The sequence below is a fragment of the Peromyscus maniculatus genome, chromosome 19 (genome assembly GCF_049852395.1).
Source record: "Peromyscus maniculatus bairdii isolate BWxNUB_F1_BW_parent chromosome 19, HU_Pman_BW_mat_3.1, whole genome shotgun sequence".
NCBI lineage: Eukaryota > Metazoa > Chordata > Mammalia > Rodentia > Cricetidae > Peromyscus > Peromyscus maniculatus.
In genome coordinates, this window is record NC_134870.1 from 35,674,025 (window position 1) to 35,697,911 (window position 23,887).

The window sequence follows — 23,887 nt, forward strand, 5'->3', positions numbered from 1 at the left end:
ACTTCAAAGACCTACAGAAGATGGTATTAAAATATTTTAAGAATTTAGACTTAAGAAATATTTTAAGAACTTAGACTGCACAATGAGACACGTCTGCTCCCGACAGCGGCAATTGCTTCAAAGAAAATGATGGGCATTGAAGAAACTCCATATGGAGTTTGATTTCTTTATGGCAAAAGTTAGCCATTTGGACAAGAAACTCTTCTTGCCTTGACTGCTTGACTAAATGTTGTATCGACTAGATATGCAGGACCCATGAAAAAATGACCACTACATTTTTCCAAATCAAGATGAGATGGTCCTTCAAGTTTCTGCCTCACAGAGGAGACTGCCTGACATTCTGCAGGACACAAGGAGAAGCAACTGAGAGACTCTAGGCCTAGAGGCTGAATGGATGCCCCAAAGTTGCAGAGTAACTTTGGGTGACTGCCCAGGCAGCCAGCAGTCTCTGTCATTTCCAGAATTTTGAAAGTTGCTTACAAAGCACCTCCTGTTTACTTAGGTAATATTATATCATTCTGGGGTCTTTGATGCAGTTGAAGACTAGATAGTTATAATTATAATTTTCCTTAGTCATGATAAAATATAAATTAGATATAAAACTTTAGACTCACAAACATAGACTATATGATAGAATATTTTCTTTAATTTTGCCAAGTGCAAATAGACTAGGCATTGTAACTGTAATCCTTGTTTGATAACTGTTTGCTGTACACAATTTTACTATATTAAAGCTAAAACCTTCCTTTTTGATAGATAGAAAAGGGGAAATGCTGGAGGTCATCTTTCTGTATGCTGTGAATATATGTTGTTCCCATAAGTTAATAAATAAGCTGCTTTGGCCTATGCCAAGGAAAATTAAAGGCAGGTGGGAAATCCAAGGAGGAACACAGGAAAAGAAATGGTGGAGTGGGAGAGAACCAGCCTGTCAACTAAGGAGCAACATGTCAGTAGACCAGTAAACCCATAGAACACGGGTCAAAACATAGATTAATAGAAATTAATTAATTTAAGATATAAGAGCTAACTAACAAGAGGCTTGTGATAGGCCATACAGTTGATAATTAATATAAGCCTCTGAGGGATTATTTTATAAGTGGCTATGGAACATTGGGGTCAGGCAGGACACAAAAAACTTCTAGCTACAATTAATAATAGTTAAATATCAAAATATCCCAGATGTCCATCAAATGATGAATGCATTTTAAAATGTTATTTATCAATTCAAAAAAGGATATCATGCATTATTTTAAAATATAATTCACAATGTGCCTGACCCAAAAAAGAATAATCCTGGGTGAAGGAAGTAGATACAAATGAAATTTTGCATAATTCTAATTGTACAAAATATCCAGAAAGGCAAATAAGTGGACAAAAGAACATGCAGGCTAGAGGCAAGCCTGGGAAGGGGTGACCACAAACATATATAAGATATTTTAGAATGATGTAAATGGCCTACAAGGAGTTGTGCTAATAGCTATATATTTATGTTTATTTACTAAGAATAAATCATTGAAACATATGCTTTGTAAAGCTCCATTGTATTAACATCACAATGACACTTGCAATTTTTGTAATAAATTAGCATCTTTTAATTAAAATTACTTTTTTTGCTAGATGTTAGGCCATAATGTGTATGTAAATGTCTATATATCTATGTATATATGTATATATACATACATATGCACATATATATGTGTGTGTGTGTTTTACAACCCAACCACTATTTTCTCTCCTTCTCCTCCTAGTCCCTCCCTTCATCTCCCCTTTGCCCTTGTATCCACTCACATCTGTTTATATTTAGAGGAGGTCAAGTCTCCAGTGATATCAACCAAACATGAAACATCAAGTTCAAGTTTGGATGAGACAACCCAGTATGGGAATAAAGGTCCAGAAAGCTGGCAAAAGAGAAAGAGACAGCCACTGATCCCACTGTTAGGAGTCCCACAAGAAAACCAAGTTACACAACAGTAACATATATTAAAGTAGGCCTAGGTCAGTCCCATGCATGCTCCTTGGTTGTCAATACACACTCTATGAGCCCTATGAACCCAATGTTGTTGAATCTGTGGGTTTTTCATGAGTTGTTCTCAACCCATCTGGCTCCTACAGTCCTTTCTCCACCTCTTCTGCAAGATTCCCAAGGTCTGCCTAATAGTTGGCTGTGGGCCTCTACATGTGTTTTCATTGGTTGTCAATGAGGCCTCTTGATGGCACCAATTTGCGAATAGAGCAGAGTGTCAATAGGAATCATTTCATTTTTGTTTCCAGTCTTGTTTGGTTCAATCCTAGGTCTCTGGACTTTCCAACCTCTGGTTCCTGAACCTCCAGGCAGTGTCAGTTGTGAGCTCCCTCTCCTGACAAGGGTCTGGAGCTGGACCAGTCATTGGTTGGCCACTCCCACAATTTCTGTGCTGCCTATGCCCCAACACATCTTGTAGGCAGCAAAAATTGTAGGCGAAGGGTTATGTGGCTGGGTTGATGTCCCAGTCCCTAAACTGGAAGTCTTCCCTGTTTACAGGAGATGGCCAGGTCAGGTACTGTATTTCCCATACCTAAAAGTCTGAGCTAGGGGAATCACCTTTGTAGATAACTGGGAGTTTCTATTGCACTAGGTTTTTAGCTCATTCCCAAGATGCACCCAATTCTAGATTACTCTCCAAGTACACTCTCCCTTCATACCCCTCAACCTGTTCCAATCCACCCCACTCCTCCTCCAACCTAGATGTCTATTCTATTTGCTTTTTCCAGGGATTTCCATTGTCCTCCTTTGAGCTCTCCTTGTTAGTTAGCCTCTGTGGGTTTGTGGACTATCCTTTATTTTACAGCTATATCCACTTATAAGTAACTACATACCATGTTTATATTTGTAGGTCTAGATTACCTCACTGAAGATAACCTTTTCTATTTCCATTCAATTTCCTGTAAATTTCATGATGTCATTGTTTTTAATAGCTGAATATGATTGACAATTACTCAAAGGGACCTCATTGAACTGAAAATCTTCTGTGAGTCAAAGGACACAGTCAATAGAACAAAATGGCAGACTACAGAATGGGAAAAGATCTTCCTCAACCGCACATCTGACAGAGGGCTAATCTACAAAATATATAAAGAGCTCAAGAAACCAGACATCAAAATGCAAAATAATCCCATTAAAAAAATAGGGGACATGCCGGGCGGTGGTGGCGCATGCCTTTAATCCCAGCACTCTGGAGGCAGAGGCAGGCAGATCTCTGTGAGTTCGAGGCCAGCCTGGACTACCAAGTGAGTTCCAGGAAAGGCGCAAAGCTACACAGAGAAACCCTGTCTCGAAAAACCAAAAAAAAAAAAAAAAAACATAGGGGACAGATCTAAACAGAGATTTCTCAAGAGGAGTATCTCAAACGGCCAAGAAACATGTAAGGAGAAGTTCAAAATCATTAGACCTCAGGGAAATGCAAATCAAAACACAAGAGATTCCATCTTACAGTTTCAGAATGGCTATGATTAAAAATACAAGCAACAGATCATCCTGGAGAGGATCTGGAGCAAAGGGAACACTCCTCCTTTGCTCTTGGGAGTGCAAACTTGTACAGCCACTTTGGAAATCAAAATGGTGGTTCCTCAGAATTTGGGGAAACATTCTACCTCAAGAACCAGCTATCTCACTCCTGAGCATAGACCCAAAGGATACTCCACTTTACCACAAGGACATTTGCTCAGCTATGTTCATAGCAGCTTTATTAGTAATAGCCAGAACTGGAAACAAGCAAGATGTCCCTCAACTGAAGAATGGATAAAGAAATTGTGTTACATTTACACAATGAGTATTACTCAGCTTTTAAAATGGTAGGCTTTTAATGGAAGGCTTTTAAAAGTTCAATGCCCTGTGATTCACTTTCATAATAACTAAACTATGGATTAAGTTTAAAAAAAAAAAAAACTAATCACTCAGTGAATGGACGCTGTTTTGCACATCTGAGTCTCCCTTTGCCAAAGACTTTTCTAGGGTGATTCTCTGAGTTCAGGAAAAAGGGGCCCCTCCTCAGATGTGGTACCAAACTTAGCAGTGTTATATTACAGAACAGACTCTTCCTCTGTGTATAATTTCTATTAAGAGCAAACCCTAGATGATTGTTCTACTTCTGCATTTTCCATTTGGTCTCAACAAAGGTCATTGCCCCCTACCTATTGAACAGTGCGTTAAACCTGGTGTACACAAGGAATGGGGATTCTTTCAACTTGCATTTTTGCTTGCTTGTCTGTTTGATTTTGTCTATTCACAGTGCCTAATGTATTAAATAAAAAATCATTCACATGGTATGTTGATTTTACAGGCAACCATTTACTGGCTATTCTGGCTTTCCCCAGGGATTTGAGTTGAGGCAAATATAGTTTCCCCTATACCAATCACTGTCACTAATATTAACTCTCATATCACACAATGAACACACACAAAGTGGGTCTATTATGGTAATACATATATATTCATATATGCGTGTGTGTATAAGCTATTGAATAAAATGCTCTTCACTCTTAGTATTTAATGTCATACAAAATAGTTTAAGTATAATCTGCACGTAGATGTGAAGGACATATAACACATATAAAACATGTCAAATAATAATCATATTTTTAGTTTGTAAGCCTCTACTAATAAGAATACCACACAGCTGGTGTAACATGATCATGTAAGGCAGCCAACTGACATAACATTTGTGATTCCCCACCAGATAACATTCCCTTCATCAACCCCATCACCAGATTGAATCTTTTATTGATTATTCTCTTCTTGCTCTGTAATTTCTCTGCAATTTACTGCAAATATTTACTCTATATTGACATATCAATACATCTCATGTATGTGCATCTTAATAAACATGTATTCAGTTTAAGATACTTTAGAAATGTATACCAAGACAGCAATACTATATATATTATATGCATGTGACTCAATGTTTACATAACCTTGTGACACATATATGTCACAGATACACAGATATATTGATATTACAGGGACGATTCAAATATTTTCAAGTTTTACATTTATTTTCAAATGTAACATTCTACCATGTGAGTATATGGAAGTCAGCATTTTTAATGGTAAGTTAACCATTGATCTGTCCCCACTGCCTGTATAGATATTGAATTATATATTTGAATGCCAATGGATGTAATTTGGGATTAAGATATTCATGGTTGCATCTTCTATCAATAATAAATTGTCTTGCATTTCTGGATTGATGTTTAGGATTTATGATAATAAAATATGACTTTTTAATTTTTGAAGAGCTGATTTTCTTTGGTAAATTTTACCTTAAATTGCCAAATTTATGAAACAGAAAACTTTATTCTTTAAACTTCCATATAAAATAATAGTAACTTACTTCACTCCTGGCAAATGCTGATATTAAAAGAAAACTTTCTGAAAACAGAGCAGACAGATAAAAATGTGTGAAAACAACCTTGTGCACATTGTTTATGGTGAGAAGAACCTACATCTAAATTTAGCAGACATTGTTGAAAATTGCCTATATCTGTAAGTAATAAATGAGAATTTGGTGGCAGCAGTAAAAAATTAACTGAAAATACATGCAAATCTATACAATTCTAATTTCCAAATATATATAGCTCTGTGAATACTAGTGCTATATACTACTCTCCTAAATAAAAGTATCATGCTCCATTTGTTAATAGATATGGGTTTATTAACTTGGTATAAATTTTTTTCTTTTGGGTTTTTCGAGGCAAGGTTTCTCTGTGTAGCTTTGGCGCCTTTCCTGGAACTCACTCTGTAGCCATTTTTAAGTGAAATACCCTGAACTTAGAGTTCAAAATATCTTTCATGCATTTATTTAAGTTGGAAAAAATTAATCAGCTGTGATTTCAAGGTTCCAGGTAAAGTTTCACAAGTCCTCACATTGATGTTCACAACCAGTCTTGAACTTGACAGAAGATAAAACACCCCTAGCATAGGTCTTGACTTAGAGGGCCTCAGGCTGTCGAACAAATTAGATTTTTAAAGAATAGCATATTTAAGGACATCATTCTTTCCTTGACTTTGCATTTCCCAATAGAACTTAGTTAACAATCTGAGGTACAAATTAACAGAGATTGAAAATCTACACAGCCTGTTCTAATCCACTGCTCCCTTCAAACTTCTCCAGTGTGGATAAGTTAGAAAAAGCAACCCACCGCTGTAATTTTAAAGACATTTGTAACATGACCATTTAAAGACTACAACCCAGTAAGACAAGCTCATTCATTCTTTTGTGGTTTTTCAGAGATTTTACCTCCCTGAATTTTTTAGAATATGCTTAAGGTCCTGATCCAGGACAGGAAAATGTACTCACCAGAAAAAAGAAGAAATGACAAGATGATGTACATAACTCTTGAGAAGACCAACATTTTATTAAGATACACAAGAAACCTTTGGATTGTCAATAAACAGGATACCTTGGACTGCAAATAAAAACAACCAGGGATCAGTCTGACAGAGTTTCTTGATTTTGTGAAAACAGTTCCATTCACCCAGATTTCTAATTAGGACAATATGCTCTTTATCTTTTTCTAAGACATGATTCAACAAGGTAATCAGTATAATAACAGAAGACCACCCAGAGATTGAATAGAGATAGATGATAGATAGATAGATAGATAGATAGATAGATAGATAGATAGATAGATAGATAGATAGATAGATAGATAGATATAGATATAGATAGATATAGAGAGACATAGCAAAGTAAAGTGGGAAATTACTAATAGAAGAAATCTGCTAGTGTGTGTGTGTATGTGTGTGTGTGTGTGTGTGTGTGTGAGAGAGAGAGAGAGAGGGAGAGAGAGAGAGAGAGAGAGAGAGAGAGAGAGAGAGAGAGAGAGAGAGAGAGAGAGAGAGAGAGAGCAGGGAGGAATAGGAGACATGGAGACAATTAAATCTGTATTTTTATTTTAAAAAGCCTCCGGTATCATTATTTTAGGAAGGACACTAACCTGGAGAAGCATTCACACAAGGCTGTCTCACTAGGAGCCCTACTTGAGCTACCTCACACAGAGAGATACTTCGTTTAAGGACAACAGTTCAGAGACTGTGGCTGTTTTGTTAATTCCAATGTTCACTTTTATTTCCTCAATCAGAGCCTTCCAGCAAAGGCTCCAAATTATCTATGAGTGGCAAGCTCTAAGAGCTAAGAGGATTGCTCGGGGAAGTGAAGACAGGCATTGTGAATTCTCCCTGGATGTTGTAATTCAGGTGTTGAGTGAAGTCTATCAAATACTTATTGGTAGATCTTTTCTTGGCCGGAGAAACAGGGACATTTGGTCCTCATGAACTCATAAGTACTAAAAGAATGAAGGTACTCATTTATTGTAGAAAAGGGAAGATATATCAATCTTTCCAAATGAACTAGTAGTTAGAGGAAAGGAAAATCAATGAGGAAAAATGAGTTGACAATGACACTTAGACATGGACATCAGTTATTAAATGTTTTTAAATAACAGTATGGTAGAATCATGGAGACCTTATAATAACAGTGAAGACATTGTCATGCTGTCAAAGCAGTGATTCATAGTTAAGAGAAAACCCTAACATTGCATGGGCAAATGATCCCAGGTGAGTCTCATCAACAGCCTGGTATAAGGAAACTGAATTCAAAAGTACAGAACAGAAGAGAGCACAGGCTGAGTGGACAGTTGCCCTGTTAAGGTTTATTAATTACTTCTCTCCAACTTTTCATCAACTATTGACAATAGGAATGGATTCTCACTGGGCCTGTCCTGACACACTTTCCTACTCCTGTGCTTTTGATCAATTGCTTTCTTTTTTCCTCAGTATATAGGGAAATAAACACTGACTGGTAGTCTGTACTTCATTATATCTAGTACATTAAAAAGAGACTATTGCTTTAAATAAATATAAAAGAATAAGACTGAGAAATGTTTTTCTATCTCTTAATTTGGGGGTAATCTTTATTTTTTAAACTGAAAATAAAATTTTAATACAATATATTGATTATGATTTCCCCTCCTCATAGATCCTTCTCAAATTCCCTACCCAACAGACCCTACACCATTTCTTACTCTCTTATTAGGATTCTAACAGGCATCTAAATAAATAATGTCAATAAAGTAAACTTAGTTAAAAATAAAAGAAAATAAGAGAATAGAACAAAGCAAATGAAGAAACAGAAATAAAGAGACAAAAAAAAAAAAAAACAAGGAACATATAGACAAACACACATTCTCAGACACAGAAATCCCAAAAAACACAAAACCAGAAACTATAATTTATATGCAAAGGACAGGTGAGGTTAAAGAATAAACAAAGCCCTGACAAATCATTATGAGATAAAATTGATTTTCAAAGGAAGAGTTATTTAAAATATAGAAGATGGGCATGGGTCCATGATCTCTTTCTCAAAATGTTCATTGGTGGTATATAGAAAAACTACTTATTTTAATAAGTTGATTTTGTCTCCTGACACTTGGCTGAAACGGTTGTTTCTAGTAATTTTCTGGTGGGAGTTTTGGGATGTCTTGTGCATAATATAATACTCTGTACAAAAGGAAAATTTTGATTTCTGTTATACTGATCACACTCCAAGACAGGACCCACAACTAAGAAGCATTTCCAACAAAAACCAGACTTGCAGAGTTGATGAGGTAAGAAAAGATGGAAGGAAGGAGAGGAGGGAGGGGAGGGAGGGATAAAGAAAAGGAAGAAGGGGGAGGAAGGAAGATAGGGTAAAAAGGAAGGAGGGAGGAAATCATGAAGTTGGGTAGGTAAAGAGGTAGAAAGATCTGGGGGGAGATGGGGAATAAATACAATCAAAATACATTGCATGAAAAATTCAAAGATTTAAAGACATTTCACGTTATAAAAGAATATAAAAAGAATATCTCATCACTCCCACAGCTACTTCTTCAGTCTTCAAACTGACTTGATCAAGGACCTAACAAACCTCTTCTGGCCTCAGATCCATGAACTTCCTCTATCATGTGACTGGACTTCCTGCTCCGAGTGCAACCAAAACAACCCCTACAATAGCTGCAGTCTCTAGGCAAATCCTACCAGAAAAATGTGTAATAGCTGTTCCAGGAGGAATTTGATAGAAGGCTTCCCAGAGACTGAGGCCAGGGCCACCTTCAGCACCCCTGTGGAGAAAAGCAACACTGCATAAGCTAAGCAGGAACTCTAAAGTATTGTTTGGGCCTCAAACAACCTCCCACTCCTCCAACCCTGTGGGAATGCAGAGACTGCATTAGGACAGAGTTTGTGCTGGCTATCTACAGCTGACAGAGCAGAGCTCTCAAGAAATGTCTACATGCAGGGGAAGTTGGACTAGTGAAAGTCAGTACTGAGGATAGCTCAAACCAGGAGCAGAGGACTGGAGCCACAGACTGAAGAGACAAAATGAGATTCAAATGATCACATTTCCTCATATCCACACTTCTCTTTCCCCACTACAACTATTATTTATCAGCCAGTGATTTCATTATCTTACAGCTTCACCCAGCTCTCCTCCTCACCAAAGCAAATATATATTATTGATATACTGCAGGAAGTCAATGTAGAAGAACAATTCTACCCCAGACTGCTAATAGCTTTTAAAATTTTGCTGTCACTTCTTGTTTTTCCTTGTTTTCCTTCCAGTCTCTTTTTCTACATCCACTCCTCTTACATTACACCTCCTAATGATCAGAGGCTGGCCTGGGTTATGATATCTGGGTTCATATGTGTACCCTCTCTTTTTAGTACATCACTAACCAAAACTAAGGAATGCTGAGAGTAGGAAAAATAATTTTCCCCAGGGATGCACACACCAGTTCATTATTCATTAGCAAATGGTCAGACATAAAAACATACATATGAATAACATTATACAGACTAATCATGTTTTATTTTAGAATATATAATTATATACATGTATCTATAAAACAGTTAATGATAAGTGGTCATTAATTTGAAAATGAGAATGAAGGAGGAGATGAGATGATTCATACGGAAAAAAGAAAAGAGATAAATCTCAAAAATAGAAGAAAAATTTTAAAAGCTTCTGAAGAGCAAAGAAACTATCAACAAAATGAAAAAGCAAGTCATAAAAGGAGAAAATATTTACAAACTATGTGCTTGATAAGGAGTTAATATTCAACATATGTAAGAATGGGTGTGACAAAATAGCTTAGGGACATGGCATTTGACCAGTGTCGTGGGGAGAAACAGAAGCTGGAACTCTTGTGAACTGTTGGGGAAAATGGAAAGTAATGCAGTCACAGTGGAAAACAAAATGAAGTTTCCTCAGACTAGAAATCAAAAAGTCCATATGATCAAACAATCCAGAAGAAAGCATTTTAGAGAGATATCTACTCTCCCACATTCATTGTGACATAATAATAATAACCAGTATATGAAGATAACCAAGAGACTAAAATCAACAATTGAATAAATTATATGTTATATACACATGACAGAATATTTCTCAACTGTACAAATAAGGGGACCCTGCCATGTGTGAAAACATGTATGATCTTAGGTGATAAGATTCTAAGTGAGGAAAATGAAGAACACTATATGGTCTCATTCACATATAGACCATTAATATTTAATATTACAGAATCAAAGGATGGAATGGTGGTTCCCCAAGCCTAGGAGTTATAGGCTTAGGGGGCAGCTTTTAATAAGAAGTTATAAATTTCTATCACAAGAGTTAAATGTTTATTTATCCTTTGTAGAACATATGTGGTGATGGATGCATGAATTAATTTATAGTAATCATTACACATAGTCACCAAATCGTCCATCTTGAATATATTCAATCAATATAGTGACAATAAACCAAAAGATATAACAAGTGTCGGCACAGATGCAGAGAAAGTAGTATATCGATACATTACGAAGGTGACCTTTAAAAAGGACAGCCACTTTGAAAAATGGTTGGTACATCTTACCTACCATGTGTACTTATCTACATATTAGTCACAAACTCTATCTTTAAGAATTTACAAAGTAGAAATAAAATCAATTCCATGAATGCATTGTGTGGTAAAGTTCACAGTAGCTGGGAGATGTCTTTCTGTACACTGTGAATATATATTTTTCCCATTAGTTAATAAATAAGCTGCTTTGGCCTATGTCAAGGAAGCTTAGAGGCAGGCAGAAAGTCTAAGGAGAGATACAGGAAAGAGAAAGGTGGAGTGGGAAAGACGGCAAGCTGCCGCCCAAGGAGCAACATACCAGCAGACCATTAAAGCCATGGATCCTGTTGCAAAACATAGATTAATAGAAATGGGTTAATTTAAGATATAAGACCTACCTAGCAATAGGCCTGCCATATTCCATATAGGTGGTAATTAATATAAGCCTCTGAGTGATTATTTTATAAGTAGCTCAGGACCTCAGGGCCAGGTGGGACATAGGAAAACTTTTAACTACATTTGGCTGCCCAACATGTTGGCTCAAGTTTCCACCTAAAAACTGAAACAACTTAATAAGAGATTGTAAAACAGAGCCAAAAACAGCTTCCTACTTCATGTCTCATGTAGGCCACAAGACACTACAGCATTCAGGCTTGAATGTAGAATGGCAAATTCCTGCCTCAGGACACAAAGGTGTCTCCAAGCTGCACAGCACACTGCATGGTGGATTTAGCCTTTACTCATAAAGACAAAAAGTGTTTATGCACCAGCTGCATGCTACCTGATGGCAGCATGGACCCCAGAGTAGTCAGGGTAAGAATGATGCTCCTTGGTACCTTTGCCATGCTAAAAAGCTGAAGTGGGCAGAGTCAGCAGCCAGGACTGTCACTTCAATCTAGGCCATGCTGCAGTTTGCAATGATCAGAAAAGGATCATAGATAAACAAAAGAAAGATTCAGACGGAATAAACCTCTAAATTGTTTACATTATGTGTGAAAATGTACATAGGCTTAGAAAAGAAAGGAAAAGGAGAGACAATTATATAAAGTAGATAATTTAAAAAGTAAAGACTTTAAAAAGACAGTAAAAGTAATATAAAGAATAAGCCGCCTGGCGTTGGTGGCACACACCTTTAATCCCAGCACTCTGGAGGGAGAGCCAGGTGGATCTCTGTGAGTTCAAGGCCAGCCTGGTCTACAGAGCTAGTCCAGGACAGGCTCCAAAGATACAGAGAAACCCTGTCTTGGAAAAACAAGAAAAAAACAAGCCGTGTAAAATGGAAATCACACAGGGAGTCTAGATTATATTGTCATTGGTGTTTTTAACTGCAGAAAGACATTTGATTGTAAAGGCTGCTTAGTTAAGTGTGTGTGTGTGTGTGTGTGTGTGTGTGTGTGTGTGTGTGTGTGTGTGAGTGTATATATATATATATATATATATATATATATATATATATATATATATATAAATTTTAAAGGTACCATGACTTCAAGTTTTGTGTCTTTGGAAAAGAGGTTCTGTTTTTGTTTCCACAGAAGATGAGAACCTGTGGATTACTTCCAGGCTAATATGGTTTGATCAGCCAAGACTCCCCGAAAGGTCTGCAGTGACACCATGGCATGGATGACCCAACATCCTTAATCAGCCTCAAAGCAACTGGCTGAGACAATCCATCCTCAAAGGCTACTACAACCAAGATTTAACTATAATTCTTAATTTTCAGAGGATCCCCATAAGATTGCCAAGCACCCCCCCCCAATCAGGAGGAAGTGGTATAAGAAGCTATGCCCAAATTCCCAAAATATTGTTTATGAATATTTATTTTATTTAAAAGATGTTGATTGCAAAGGCAATCTCTTTCTAAAGAAGAAAAGAGGTTATTATAGATAAGATAGCAGGAAGTGCTACATTATTAAATCTACTTTTTTTTTTTTTTTTTTTTTTTGGTTTTTCGAGACAGGGTTTCTCTGTGTAGCTTTGCGCCTTTCCTGGAGCTCACTTGGTAGCCCAGGCTGGCCTCGAACTCACAGAGATCCACCTGGCTCTGCCTCCCGAGTGCTGGGATTAAAGGCGTGCGCCACCACTGCCCGGCTAAATCTACTTTTAAATAGCAACAATTTGTTTAAAATGTTTTATATTGCTATAGATTGTAGTTTATTACAAATTTAAAGTTGATTTTGTTATGATATATATATTCCTACTCTTGTTTGAGGAATTATGTTTATGCAACTCATTTAAGATTGTAATATATAATTAAGAAATTCAGATTAATAGTTACCTAGGATAATCAAATTTATAGTCATGTTAGTTAAGTTTTTTAGGTATATAATAGTATATCTCAATAAGGTAGGTAATCTTCAAGCACTTCAAAGACCTAAAAAATATGGTATTTAAAATGTTTTAAGAATTTAGACTTAAGAAATGTTTTAAGAACTTAGACTAGACAATGAGACACGTCTGCTCTTGACAACACCAATTGCTTCAAAGAAAATGATGGGCATTGAAGAAACTCCATATGGAGTTTGATTTCTTTATGGCAAAAGTTAGCCATTTGGACAAGAAACTCTTCTTGCCTTGACAGTTTGACAAAATGTTGTATCGACTAGACATGCAGGACCCATGAAAAAATGACCACTATATTTTTCCAAACCAAGGTGAGATGGTCCCTCAAGGTTCCTGCTTCACAGAGGAGACTGCCAGACATTCTGCAGGACACAAGGAGAAGCAACTGAGAGACTCTTGGCCTATACACTGAAAATGGATGCCCCAAAGTTGCAGAGGAATTCTGCCATTTCCAGAATTTTGAAAGTTGCTTACAAAGCACCTCCTGTTTACTTAGGTAATATTATATACTTTGGGCACTTTGATGGAGTTGAAGACTAAATAGTTATAATTACAATTTTCCTTAGTTGTGATAAAAGGTAAAATAGATATAAAACTTTAGACTCACAAATATAAGATAGATGATAGAATATTTTCTTTAATTTTGTCAAGTGTAAATAGACTAGATATTGAAACTGTAGTTCTTGCTTGATAACAGTTTGTTATAAATAATTTTACTATATTAAAGCTAAAACCTTCCTTTTTGATTAGATACAAAAGGGGAAACGCTTGTGGACATCTTTCTGTATACTGTGAATATATGTTGTTCCCATTGGTTAATAAATAAGGTGCTTTGGCCTATGCCAAGGAAGCTTAAAGGTAGGTGGGAAATCTAAGGAGGAACACAGGAAAGGAAATGGTGGAGTGGGAGAGAACCAGCCTGTCATTCAAGGAGCAACATATCAGCAGACCAGTAAATCCATGGAACACGGGTCAAAACATAGATTAATAGAAATTAATTAATTTAAGATATAAGAGCTAACTAACAAGAGGCCTGACATAGACCATATAGTTGGTAATTAATATAAGCCTCTGAGGGATTATTTTATAAGTGGCTATGGAACATCGGGGTTAGGCAAGGCACAGGAAAACTTCTAGCTACAATTAATAATAATAGTTAAATATCAAAACATCCCAGATGTCCATCAAGTGATGAATACATTTTAAAATTTTAATTATTAATTCAAGAGAGAATTTCATACATTATTTTAAAATATAATTCACAATGTGGCTGACCCAAAAAAGAATAATCCTGGGTGAAGGAAGTAGATACAAATGAAATTTTGCATAATTCTAATTGTACAAAATATCCAGAAAGGCAATTAAGTGGACAAAGAACATACAGGCTAGAGGCAAGCCTGAGAAAGGGTGACCACAAACAGATATAACATATTTTAGAATGATGTAAATGGCCTACAAGGAGTTGTGCTAATAGCTACATATTTATGTTTATTTACTAAGAACAAATCATTGAAACATATACTTTGTCCAGCACCATCATATAAATATCAAAATGACACTTGCAGTTTTTGTAATAAATCAGAATTTTTTAATTAAAATTATTTTTCTTGCTAGATGTTAGGGCATATATGTGTATGTAAATATCTATGTATCTATGCACATATATACATACATATGTACACACACACACACACACACACACATATATGTATGTTTTACAACCCAACCACTATTTTCTCTCCTTCTTCTCCTCCCAGTCCCTCTCTTCATCTACCCTTTGTCCTTGCATCCATTCACACTCTATTTATATTCAGAGAAGGGCAAGTCTCCAGTGAATATCAACCAAACATGAAACATCAAGTTCAATGCTGGATGAGGCAACCCAGTATGAGAATAAGGGGCCAGAAAGCTGGCAAAAGAGGAAGAGACAGCCACTGATCCCACTGTTAGGAGTCCCACAAGAAAACCAAGTTACACAACAGTAACATATATTAAAGGCGGCCAAGGTCAGTCCCATGCATGCTCCTTGGTTGCCAATACAGACTCTATGACCCCTATAAACCCAATGTTGTTGAATCAATGGGTTTTTCTTGAGTTGTCCTTGAGCCATCTGGCTTCTACAATCCTTTCTCCCCCTCTTCTGCAAGATTCCCAAGGTCTGCCTAATAGTTGGCTGTGGGCCTCTATCTGTTTTCATTGGTTAATGAATGAGGTCTCTTTGATGGCTCCAATTTATGAGTAGAGCAGAGTGTCAATAGGAATCATTTCATTTTTTTTTTTTCAGTCTTGTTTGGTTCAATCCTAGATCTCCGGACTTTCCAACCTCTGGTTCCTGAACCTCCAGGCAGTGTCAGTTGTGAGCTCCCTCTCCTGACAAGGGTCTGGAGCTGGACCAGTCATTGGTTGGCCACTCCCACAATTTCTGTGCTGCCTATGCCCCAACACATCTTGTAGGCAGCAAAAATTGTAGGTGAAGGGTTTTGTGGCTGGGTTGATGTCCCAGTCCCTAAACTGGAAGTCTTCCCTGTTTACAGGAGATGGCCAGGTCAGGTTCTATATTTCCCATACCTAAAAGTCTGAGCTAGGGGAATCACCTTTGTAGATAACTGGGAGTTTCTATTGCACTAGGTTTGTAGCTCATTCCCAAGATGCACCCAATTCTAGTTTACTCTCCAAGTACACTCTCCCTTCATACCCCTCAACCTGTTCCAATCCACCCCACTCCTCCTCCACCCCAGATGTATATTCCATTTGCTTTTTCCAGGGATATTCATTGTCCTCCTTTGAGCTCTCCTTGTTAGTTAGCCTCTATGAGTTTGTGGGTTATCCTTTACTTTACAGCTAATATCCACTTAGAAGTGACTACATACCATGTTTATATTTCTAGGTCTGGATTACCTCATTGAAGATAACTTTTTCTATTTCCATCCAATTGCCTGCAAATTCCATGATGTCATTGTTTTTAATAGCTGAGTAAGATGGACAATTACTCAATGGGACCTCATGGAACTGAAAAGCTTCTGTGAGGCAAAGGACACAGTCAATAGGAAAAAATGGCAGACTACAGAATGGGAAAAGATCTTCCTCAACCCCATATCTGACGGAGGGCTAATCTACAAAATATATAAAGAGCTCAAGAAACCAGACATCAAAATGCAAAATAATCCCATTAAAAAATAGGGGACAGATCTAAACAGAAATTTCTCAAGAGTAGAATCTTAAATGGCCAAGAAACATTTAAGGAGAAGTTCAAAATCATTAGACCTCAGGGAAATGCAAATCAAAACACAAGAGATTCCATCTTACAGTTTCAGAATGGCTATGATTAAAAATACAAGCAACAGATCATCCTGGAGAGGATCTGGAGCAAAGGGAACACTCCTCCTTTGCTCTTGGGAGTGCAAACTTGTACAGCCACTTTGGAAATCAAAATGGTGGTTCCTCAGAATTTGGGGAAGCATTCTACCTCAAGAACCAGCTGTATCACTCCTGAGCATAGACCCAAAGGATACTCCGCTTTACCACAAGGACATGTGTAGTGGGTAGCCATTCCAGCTTGGATCTGGAAGTTCCAACCCCCATTGAGACTGGCAACTCTCCAGCCTACGAGGTGGGGCGAGGGGAGGCGCCTGGAAACCTGAGAGCTAAATGGGCCAGCGCTCTCTCTGTGAGCTCTCTCTCTGCCGGGACGCTGAACATTGGAGGTGGACTGAGCAGAGCTCCAGAGAACACCTCTGGACTGCGATACACCTTTCCCAGACCCTGCGACCTACCTTTCACTTAATTTGTGAGTTACGCCATTAAATAAATATCTTTTTAACTACGTGGAGTGGCCAAAATAATTTCTCCAATAGACATTTACTCAGCTATGTTCATAGCAGCTTTTTTTGTAATAACCAGAACTGGAAACAACCAAGATGTCCCTCAACTGAAGAACAGATAAAGAAATTGTGTTACATTTATACAATGAGTATTACTCAGCTTTTAAAATGGTAGGCTTTTAATGGAAGGCTCTTCAAAGTTTAATACCCTGTGTTTCATTTTCATAATATCTAAACTATGGTTTAAGTTTAAAAAAAAAAAGTCATCACTAAGTGAAAGCATGCTGATTTGCACATCTGAGTCTCCCTTTGCCAAAACCTTTTCTAGGGTGATCCTCTGAATTCAGGAGAAAGGGGCCCCTCCTCAGATGTGGCACCAAACTTAGCAGTGCTACATTAAAGAACAGACTTTTCCTCTTTGTATAATTTCTATTAAGAGCAAACCATAGATGATTGTTCTACTTCTGCATCTTCCATTTGGTCTTAGCAAAGGTCATTGCACCTACTTATTGAACAGTGCATAAAGCCTGGAGTACACAAGGAATAGGGATTCTTTCAATGTGTGTGTGTGTGTGTGTGTGTGTGTGTGTATGGTTCTATTATGGTAATACATATGTAACCATATACATGTGTGTACAGGTAGACTACCAAATGACAGTAAATGATTAAAGAGGCAAAGAATTTCATAAGGTTTCAAAAGTGAAGTGTTTTCTTTACTGACCTAGAATAGCACTTGACTGAAAACATGTTATCAACATAGAACCACATCTTTCTATCAGTCTTTCTAATGCATACTGTTTTCAAGTTTGCTTTTAGCCTGCTGCTTTAGGTGAACAATGATCACAATACACCCATACATTGTGCTGGCTCAGGGACAGAGAAGGGTCACAAAGAAAAGGGGAGAATATGGTTTAAAACTAGTCTTGATATATGTATATGGTCTATATCATTGCAAGGTCAGACCATAAAAGTTCAACTCCTGAGGCAAGAGTTATTTCCAGAAAAAAGTCATTACCACAGGTACTATTCAAAAATCAGCTCTTGAATTCCAAACTTGTCATATTTATTTGTCAAAAGAATGTGTTTGTGTTACCTCATTATCCAAAGAAGCAAAGAACATTGTTTTTAAAAGTTTTATTTATGTTTATGTTTATATGTATGTGTGTATGTGCATGTATAACATGTCTGTGCATGTGTCCACAGTGGACAGAAGATGCTATGAGAACTCCCTAAATATGGAGGTTATAAGCCACCTACCATGGGTGCAGAAAAACAAACTTGGGTTCTCCCCAAGATTGTCAAGCTTCCCTAATAACTGGGCAATCTTTCCATATCCCCAAAGTTTATATCAATAAAGAGTGCACTTTAAGATTTTATTAAGAACTACTGCAGCGATAGTGTATCCCCCAATATATTGTGCACCCTAATAAACTTTTCTGAGTTTAGAGAACAGAACAGCCACTAGACAGACATAGAGGCCAGAAAATGGTGGAACACACACCTTTAATCCTATAAATTGGGAGGCAGTGATCCATTTGGATCTCTGTGAGTTCAAAGTCACACAGGAAATTGCCAGGTGTGGTGACACACATCTTTAATCCAAGGATGTAATGGCAGGAAGCAGGAAGTTATATAAGGCATGAGGACCAGGAACTAGAGTCTTTTTAGGCTTTTAGCTTTTAGCAGCAGTTAAAGTGAGATCCATTCGGATGAAAACTCAGAAGCTTCCAGTTTGAGGAAACAGGATCAGCTGAGAAGTTGGTGAGGTGAGGTTAGCTGTGACTGGTCTGTTTCTCTGATTATTCAGCATTCACCCCAATACCTGGCTCCAGTTTTGCTTTTATTAATAAGAAAAGTTAAGATTCATGCTACAAACTACAACAACCATACTGATTATTTTAAGTTGTCAGTTTACAGAACACAAAATTGAGATTTTGGATTACTAGGTGTCATTAAGTTGTTGACCACGGAAGGTAAAATGTTGAAATCCCAGGATTCCAGAAGTGAAAAGAGCAGTGACAGCCCAGCCTTCTATCCTGTGTCCTACACAGAGAGTTACCCAATCTTCTAGGACCATGAGAAGTTGACAACAAAATCTCCAGTCCACTGCAGACTTCAGGGCAAAACTGTGATCACAATAAGATCCATAGGAAGATGTAGCTCCATCAAAAACTCAACATATACCTTTACGTTTAAATTTAATTCTACCATTGCTTGCTCTGTAAAGAAAAAAATAAAAGAGGTCAAAAAAGTTTAAAGAAATTATTGAAAGAAGACATCAGACTCTTTGAGAAATGAATCATATAATTATCAAAAGGGAAAGATTGAACTGTGGACATTAATTTCTCCTTCTATGAGCAACTAAATCCTGATAGCTCCCAGCATCCTCACACTTCCAACTGTGGCTGTACTGGGCCTTTCTACTGTCTCAGCTCTGCCTTAGTCTTGAAGCTTGCCCAGACTCATAAAAGAAGAGAAGTAGGGATTGTTAGTATGCCATGAAAAAGACATGACAATTAGAGGATTGTTATGTGAAGAAGCCATTGAGACCATGTGGTATAAAATAGCAGAAGAAATATTTCTGCAGGAGACACAGCTATCTGATCACAGAGTAGAAAGAACAAGGATATTGGATGAAGGTATCCCAGAACATCCATCCTGTGGTGTAAAATCTTTCATGGAGTTCAGGGGATAAGAGGATCTGCCCAGTGAGTCTCTTTATAGCATGATAGATTGCAGAATGTAGCAGACATCTGTTGAACATTGGGGCTTTGGAATTATCTCATAATGTTTACACATATACAATTAGTAATTCCCAATAATTAAATTAATTGATTTGTTTGTTTGCACAATGTTCAACACAAATAGATTCTTAAGTCCCAAATGCAAAAGCCACTATCACAACTCATAATATTAAAGAGAAGTGCATATGTTTCTTTGTCTTTCATAGTACGTTGGTTTGGTTGAGTCATATTTTCTGTGTATTATGAGCATGGAACATCATTTCTACAAACCTAAGATTTTGCTACTAAGTCTTCATTATCTAGGAAGAATTTGTATTTAGTATCATATTCTTACTTGAATGCTTTGCAGAAAATGCATTTGCTGGGATAAGTACGGCCAATGGAAGAACAGACTGGCCTAAGTGTTCTGGGACAAGGGTCACCAATATTATACTTTATACACAATAACTGAAAAACACACAAAGATAACATAATTGTATCATCTGATGGACTATTGAATGAAATTTCTTCACTCTTACTATGTAATGGCATAAAAAAGTTTAAATATAATCTGTACATAGATGTAAAGTAAGTATAACACATATAAAACATGTAAAAATATATTTTTGGTTTGTAAGCCTCTACTAATAATAACACGACACAATTCATCTAACATGATTTTGTAAAGCAGCCAACCCACACTATAACATCTGTGATTCCCCACCAGACAACACTTCCTTCATCCTCACATCAGTAAATTGAAATATTTATTGATTATTCTCTTATTCTGCTGAAATTTTTCGGCAATTTGATGCACATATTCAATGTATATTTACATATCTATACATCTCATTTATGTGCGTGTATACGAACACACATTTTAAATTTTAGATACCTTTGTCATTTATACAAAGAAAGCAATACTACATATACTTATGCATGTGACCCAATTTTACACATCCTTGTGACATATATATGTCAAAGATGTACAAATATATTGGTATTTAGAGAGGCAATTCATTTATTTTCAAATTTAACATTTATTTCCAATGTAACATTCTACCATGTGAGTATATGGAAGTCATCGTTTTTAATGGTTAGTTAACCATTGTGCTGTCCACACTGCCTGTATCGATATTGAATTATACATCTAATTGCCAATAGCTGGAATTTGAGATTAAGACACTCATTGTTGCATTTGTATCAATAATAAGTTGACTTGCATTTCTGGATTGATGTTTTGGACTTATTGCAAAAAAAGTTATACCATTTTTTGATGTTTGGAAAGGTTATTTTCTTTTGTAAATTTTACATGAAATTGCATCACCTATGAAACATAAAATGTTACTCTTTAAAATTCCATATAAAATAATAGTAACTTACATGACTCCAGGTAAATGCAGATATTATAAGGAAACTTTCTGAAAACAGAGCAGAGAAGACAGATAAAAATGTATAAAAACAACCTTGTCCACATTGTTTATGGTGTCTACATCTAAATTTAGCAGACATTGTTGAAAATTACCTAGAGCTGTAAGTAATAAATGAGAATTTGGTGGCAGTAGTAGAAAATTAACTCAAAATACATGCATAGCTAAACAATTATAATTTCCAAATATATATAGCTCTGTGAATACTAGTGCTATATACTACTCTCCTACATAAAAGTATCATGCTCCATTTGTAAATAGATATGGGTTTATTAACTTTATATAAAATTTTAAGTGAAATACCCTGACCTCAGAGTTCAAAATACCTTCCATGTATTCACTTACGTTAGAAAACAATTAATCAGCTGTAATTTCAAGGTTCCGGGTAACATTTCACCAGTCCTTACTTTGAAGTTCACGGTCAGTCTTGAACTTGACAGAGGATAAAACACCCCTAACTAGGGCTTGACTTAGAGGGCCTCAGGCTGTCAAACAAATTGCATTTCAAGGAATGGCATATTTAAAGACATTATTCTTTCCTTGACTTTGCATTCTCCAATAGAACTTAGTTAACAATCTGAGGTACAAATTAGCAGAGACTGAAAGTCCACAAAGCCTGTTCTAATCCTCTGCTCTCTGCAGACTTCTCCAGTATGGACTAGTTAGAAAAAGCAACCCACTGCTGTAATTCTAAAGAAATTTGTAACATGACCATTTAAAGACTACAACCCAGTAAGACAAGCTCATTCATTCTTTTGTGGTTTTTCAGAGATTTTACCTCCCTGAATTTTTTAGAATATGCTTAAGGTTCTGATCCAGGACAGGAAAATGTACTCACCAGAAAAAAGAAGAAATGACAAGGTGATGTACATGACTCTTGAGAAGACCAACATTTTATGAAAGATACACAAGAAACCTTTGGAATATAGTTAAATATGGTACCTGGGACTGCAAATAAAAACAACCAGGAATCAGTGACATAGTTTCTTTATTTTATAGAAACAGTTCTATCCACCCAGATTCCTAATTAAAAAAAATTCTCTTTTATCTGTTTCTAAAATATGATTCAACAATGTCATGAAGTACAATCACCAAAAATCACCCAGAGATTAAAAATAGGTAAATGTTCAATAGATGATATATAAATAGATGATAGATAAATTATTACAAAGGCAGATCGATCGATAGATAGATAGATAGATAGATAGATGATAGATAGGTAGGTAGATAGATAGATAGATAGATAGATAGATAGATAGATAGATAGATAGATAGATAGATGACATATAGGTAGATGATAGATAGGAGAGATAACAAAATAAAATGGGAAAAACTAATAGAGGAAATCTGTTTGTGTGTGGGGGGGAGAGAGAGACAGAAAAAGAAAGCAGGGGAGGAAAAGGAAACATTTAAATCTGTATTTTTTAAAAAAAAGCCTTCAGTGTCATTATTTTAGGAGGGCCACTAACCTGGAGAAGACCTCACACAAGGCTGTGTCACTGGGAGCCCCACTTGGCCTACCTCACGGAAAGAGATATTTGGTTTAAGGACAGCAGTTCAGAGACTGTGATTGTTCTATTCAATCCAATGTTCACTTTTATTTCCTCAATCAGAGCCTTCCAGCGAAGTCTCCAATTTATCTATGATCAATAAGCTCTATGGGCTAAGAGGATTGTAGTGGGAAGATAAGGCACGGAGGTATCCTGTGTTCTCCCTGGAGGTTGTAAAGCAGGTCATGAGTGAAGCCTATCAAATACTTATCGGTAGATCTTTTCTTGGCTGGAGAAACAGAGACATTTTGTCTTCATGAATTCATAAGTACTGAAAGTTTGAAGGTTCTCACTTACTCTAGAAAAGGGAAGATACACAAATCTTTCCAAATGAACTAATTATAAGAAGAAAAGAGAATCAATGAGGAAAAATGAGTTAACAATGACATTTAGAGACTGGCATAGGTTATTAAAGGTTTTTAAAGAATCATGGAGACCTTATAACAATGGTGAGGACATTGTCCTCCTGCCAAAGCAGTGAATTCATAGTTGAGAAAAACCTAACATCACGTGGGCAAATCCTCCCAGGTGAGTCTCATCAGCAGCCTGATTTAAGGAAACTCCCCCAAACAGAACTCACAAGTACAGAGCAGAAGAGAGCACAGGCTGAGGGGACAGTTGCCCTCTTAAGATTTAATTACTTCCCTCCAACTTTTCTGCCACAGTAGACACCAGGAATGGATTCTCACTGTGCCTTCCCTGAGGCACACTTTCCTACTGCTGTGCGTTTGATCAGTTGCTTTCTTTTTTCCTGAGTATATCCATAAATAAGCACTGAATGATAGTCTGTATTTTATTTTATCTAGTACATTAAAAATAGACCATTGCTTTAAATAAGTATAAAAGAGACTGAGAAAAAATTTCTATCTCTAGTTTTGGGGGTAATCTTGATTTTTTAAATTGAAAATGCAATTTTAATACAATATATTCTGATTATGATTTCCTCTCCTCATAGATCCTCCCCAACTTCCCTACCCAACTGTATTTGCACCCTTTCTTTCTCTTTCCTGTTAGAATCCTAACAGGCATCTTGCTGTGGATATCACTCTATATAAATAAAACACTGATGGCCAGTGACCAGGCAGGAAGTAAAGGCGGGACAAAGAGAGAGGAGACTCGGGGAA

The 23,887-nt window shown here is 36.7% G+C and overlaps 1 protein-coding gene across 3 annotated transcripts in view; it reads right to left on the reverse strand.

Annotated features, from left to right (window-relative positions):
* The window catches only part of LOC121823988 (uncharacterized), a 62,957-nt gene extending 39,841 nt beyond the window's left edge, over window positions 1–23,116 (reverse strand). Inside the window, exons 1-5 of one of the 3 annotated variants that reach the window (XR_013046076.1) lie at window positions 22,683–22,842; window positions 22,052–22,161; window positions 21,167–21,204; window positions 20,139–20,251; window positions 18,533–19,279 (exon numbers count right to left, since the gene is read on the reverse strand). Coding sequence is in view for 1 of the 3 variants with exons in the window: in XM_076555196.1 (XP_076411311.1) it covers window positions 22,052–22,106 (55 nt within the window). In the remaining 2 variants the exon portion in view is untranslated. Of the gene's footprint in view, window positions 1–18,532; window positions 19,280–20,138; window positions 20,252–21,166; window positions 21,205–22,051; window positions 22,162–22,682 lie in introns of those variants that run through there. The other 2 variants (XR_013046077.1, XM_076555196.1) reach the window with 2 other exon arrangements.
* Window positions 23,117–23,887: the final 771 nt, after the last annotated feature.